This window comes from Papilio polytes, unplaced genomic scaffold, assembly GCF_000836215.1.
Source record: "Papilio polytes unplaced genomic scaffold, Ppol_1.0 DF822067.1, whole genome shotgun sequence".
NCBI classification, from domain to species: domain Eukaryota; kingdom Metazoa; phylum Arthropoda; class Insecta; order Lepidoptera; family Papilionidae; genus Papilio; species Papilio polytes.
Genome location: NW_013527137.1, coordinates 2,409,423 through 2,413,044, shown reverse-complemented (window position 1 = coordinate 2,413,044; position 3,622 = coordinate 2,409,423). Strand labels below are relative to the sequence as shown.

General features: G+C 39.4%; 1 protein-coding gene across 1 annotated transcript in view; it reads left to right on the top strand.

Annotated features, from left to right (window-relative positions):
- Positions 1-3,622, top strand: part of LOC106107394 (peroxidasin homolog) — a 33,225-nt gene that overhangs the window by 26,346 nt on the left and 3,257 nt on the right. The window contains exons 8-17 of the mRNA XM_013288237.1: positions 483-620; positions 700-929; positions 1,069-1,194; positions 1,269-1,421; positions 1,579-1,754; positions 1,882-2,020; positions 2,122-2,390; positions 2,532-2,705; positions 2,927-3,103; positions 3,258-3,461. Coding sequence (XP_013143691.1) covers positions 483-620; positions 700-929; positions 1,069-1,194; positions 1,269-1,421; positions 1,579-1,754; positions 1,882-2,020; positions 2,122-2,390; positions 2,532-2,705; positions 2,927-3,103; positions 3,258-3,461 — 1,786 coding nt within the window. The remainder of the gene's footprint in view (positions 1-482; positions 621-699; positions 930-1,068; positions 1,195-1,268; positions 1,422-1,578; positions 1,755-1,881; positions 2,021-2,121; positions 2,391-2,531; positions 2,706-2,926; positions 3,104-3,257; positions 3,462-3,622) is intronic.

Below are 3,622 nucleotides of genomic sequence, written 5' to 3'. Positions count from 1 at the left end.
TTTTTAAAATACAAATATGCTTAGCATATTAAAAAAAACCATTAACAGAAACTAGTTACCAAAGTTCATTGACCCAACTCCATCGTATATTGTCAATTAACATAATTATAATCATGATGCGTCTGTAAGAAGATTACGTCAGTATTAAATGAGGTCAAACCATCGATCTGGATTGTATAACCGGTTATAATTTTTAATTAAGTGGTTTAAAAAAGATTTTATCATAAATATGCGTAACCAACATGGGGCTTTCCCGTAGCGGCATGGAAACAAACTTTAAAACGAGATCTAATCGTGATAGCATGTTCTATAACTGTGGGTTTTCACTGACATCTCATGTATCAAGAAACTTTTTCGCAAAAAACAAAATAAATCATACAAAAATTCAATAATAAGGTAATTTAAAAAGGGCGATTTACTCATTCAGAGGAGTGTGTTATTTCGTATTTTACAATCTAACATTCTTGGTATATTTTTTACAGGTGGGTATGGCAAAGGCAGAATTAAAGCTTACATCACTAGGTTTTTGGCGAAGCTATTCGAGTACCAACCGCGCCGGCGCCTACGCAGAACTTATCGCCGTTGCACCTATTTTCAATGCAATGATGCATGAAAACTTAGTAAGTCCCATGATACGGTTTTAAACCACAGATACAGAACTATTAACTGTAAATCTAAAATAACATTAACTCATTTTAGATCAACGATACATCTTCTATAATGGATTTAGTTAAGACGAGTGCACACAAAGTGTCCAAATTTCCGGGATCAGCGCAATGGGACTTGAATCGTTCTAGAGACCACGGCGTAGCATCTTATTTGCGAGCGCTGCGTCTATGTGAACCAATGGTTAATGTCAAATCGTACGCTGACTTCGAAAAGCTAGGATTCAATAGAGCTCAGCAAGAAATGATGGCGGACATGTACAGGTACGTTAGAACATGTCATAAAAATGCTAATTTGTATTACTAAAGAAAAAAAAATCCTAGTAAAAATCTATAAATGTATTAACGAGGATTATAAAATACATTTGGTTCGGTCTTATGGTAAATATTGTGTTTTTTAAAGGAATGCTGAAGATGTGGAGCTAATGATCGGTGGTGCGATGGAAAAAGCGGCATCCGGAGCTGTTATTGGTTCAACATTAGCTTGCGTGTTAGCTCTACAATTTGCCAATATGAAGAAGAGCGACAGGTAAGAATTCTCTTAACAATACGTTTTAGTTTAAGAACTTAAAGTCGTGACAATAATTTACTTATTTTCTCCAGGTTCTGGTATGAAAACGATATCCCTCCATCATCTTTCTCTCCCGAGCAACTAGCTGCTGTAAGGAAGGTTTCGCTCGCTGGTCTGTTATGTGCTGCGGAAGAAAATCTCGGCAAAATCCAACCGAAAGCATTCGTCAAAGAAGATCCTTTCTTGTAAGTATCTACTAAATGCATTTTATAAAACGAAGTCATTATTAATAAAAGTACAAGATTGTGATGTTTAATTCGAAATTTAACTCGATGTAATATTTGAAATGCAAAAACTGCGTGTTGTTTGCTATGTTTTAACGGCTTTTTATTATTTCTACAGAAACGCAGCACAGCATTGCTCGCAACACAATCGCTTAGAACTATCCGCGTGGCGTGACGAGACAGGCGCTAAAGCGGCCGAGAGGTTGTCACAGGATATGCTAACTGCTGCGCTCGAGAAAGCCAAACAGGAGATGGCAGATAGAAAGAAACTTGAATACATGCTTTGGGAATCACGTAAGTATTAAAAACATATAAGTACTCCAACAAAACACAGAGATTCGAAGATCACCTCATATATAGTAGTAAAGTGGATTTTTATTTTATGACTTATATGTACTATAATTTAATTTGGTTATTTTAGGTGGAGGTGCCGATCCCAAGTCCCCAGTGGGTACTGCAGCGTCCTTCTCTAAAGCAAACAAATACGCTTTAAAACTCGCCAACACTTCTCTCTTCTTTGAATTTGCCACCAATGAGCTGCTCAATACCGTTAATACCGGGTAAGATATAAAACAGTTTTCAATTTAATAAGTAATGGTATGATTAACTACTCAAACCAATATTTCACAATAATACATAATTTTATGCAACTTCATTCCAGACACCGTCGCAAGCGTCAAATATTCGACGATTCGCTTAGCTTCTCTGCCAACGATTTTGTGGACTCCCTGCAGTCTGTGGACGTGAGCGGCTTTCTCGGCCAGGACCAGCAGGGACCGAGCATCGAGCCTCAGTGTGACGACAACGGCGGCTGCGATGCCAACAACCCCTTCAGAACATACACTGGATACTGCAACAATCTCCGTAATCCCAATCTAGGAAAGAGTTTGACGACCTTCGCTAGACTATTACCACCAGTGTATGAAGATGGTAAGCATAATTCGGACTTTTAAATAAAAGGCTTGAAGCATTTTAAGCACTGAATCAATAGTCAATAGATTAATTTTATGTCGAATTTTGTCGTATTTCAATGCACTATGACTATCCTTAAAATCTTGTATTATGTGCCAGGTGTGAGCAGACCCCGCATCAACTCAGTGACAGGCACGCCGCTGCCCTCGCCGCGCATCATCTCGACTGTCATCCACCCTGACATCTCCAATCTGCACACCCGCTACACGCTCATGGTGATGCAGTTCGCACAGTTTGTAGACCACGAGCTTACCATGACGCCCATTCATAAAGGTAAAGATAATTGCATAAGGCAATGAAAATTGTGGTCTTAGTATGAACATAATCACCATCGGTCTTTCTTCATCTGCTAACTGCTAGACATAAGCCTTTAATGTAAAATCCAGTATCGTATTGCAAATGAAGGAACGATGTTTCACAGTTATCTTTCGATACGTTTAAATTTTCGACAGCAACATTAAAATGCATCAGCACATTATACAATGTAATTGCAGGTTTCCACGAGTCTATTCCCGACTGCCGGTCCTGTGATTCTCCACGCACTGTGCACCCCGAGTGCAACCCCTTCCCGGTGCCGCGCGGCGACCACTACTACCCCGAGGTCAACATCACCTCCGGCGAGAGGCTCTGCTTCCCCTTCATGAGGAGTCTGCCCGGACAGCAGCATTTAGGTATGAAGAAAATTATTTGTTGATAAATACACGTTGTATAATTTGCATTTTTGCAAATCAATTTAGGATGTAAATTTCACTAATTGATATAACAATTTAAAAACGTCTGAAATTTATTTATAATTTGTTTAACAAAAAACTAAACTCTTTCCAGGTCCCCGTGAGCAAGTGAATCAGAATACAGCGTTTCTGGACGCATCAGTCATATACGGAGAGAACCCATGCATAGTACGGAAACTGCGTGGCTTCAATGGACGCCTCAATGCCACCGACCATCCGCTTAACGGCCGCGACCTTCTGCCGCGCTCCGACAGCCATCCAGAGTGCAAGGCGCCTAGTGGCTTTTGTTTCATTGCTGGTAAGTCAATTATAAGATAAACACGACTTCAAACTTGTGCATTCTTGTACGGAGTACGCATATTTTAAACCAGCAGCGAATTGTCAACTAAATTCCCAACTTGAAAATAGAACAATAATAAATATCGTTCAAACAGAGACAGACAAAAATAAACTTTTTAA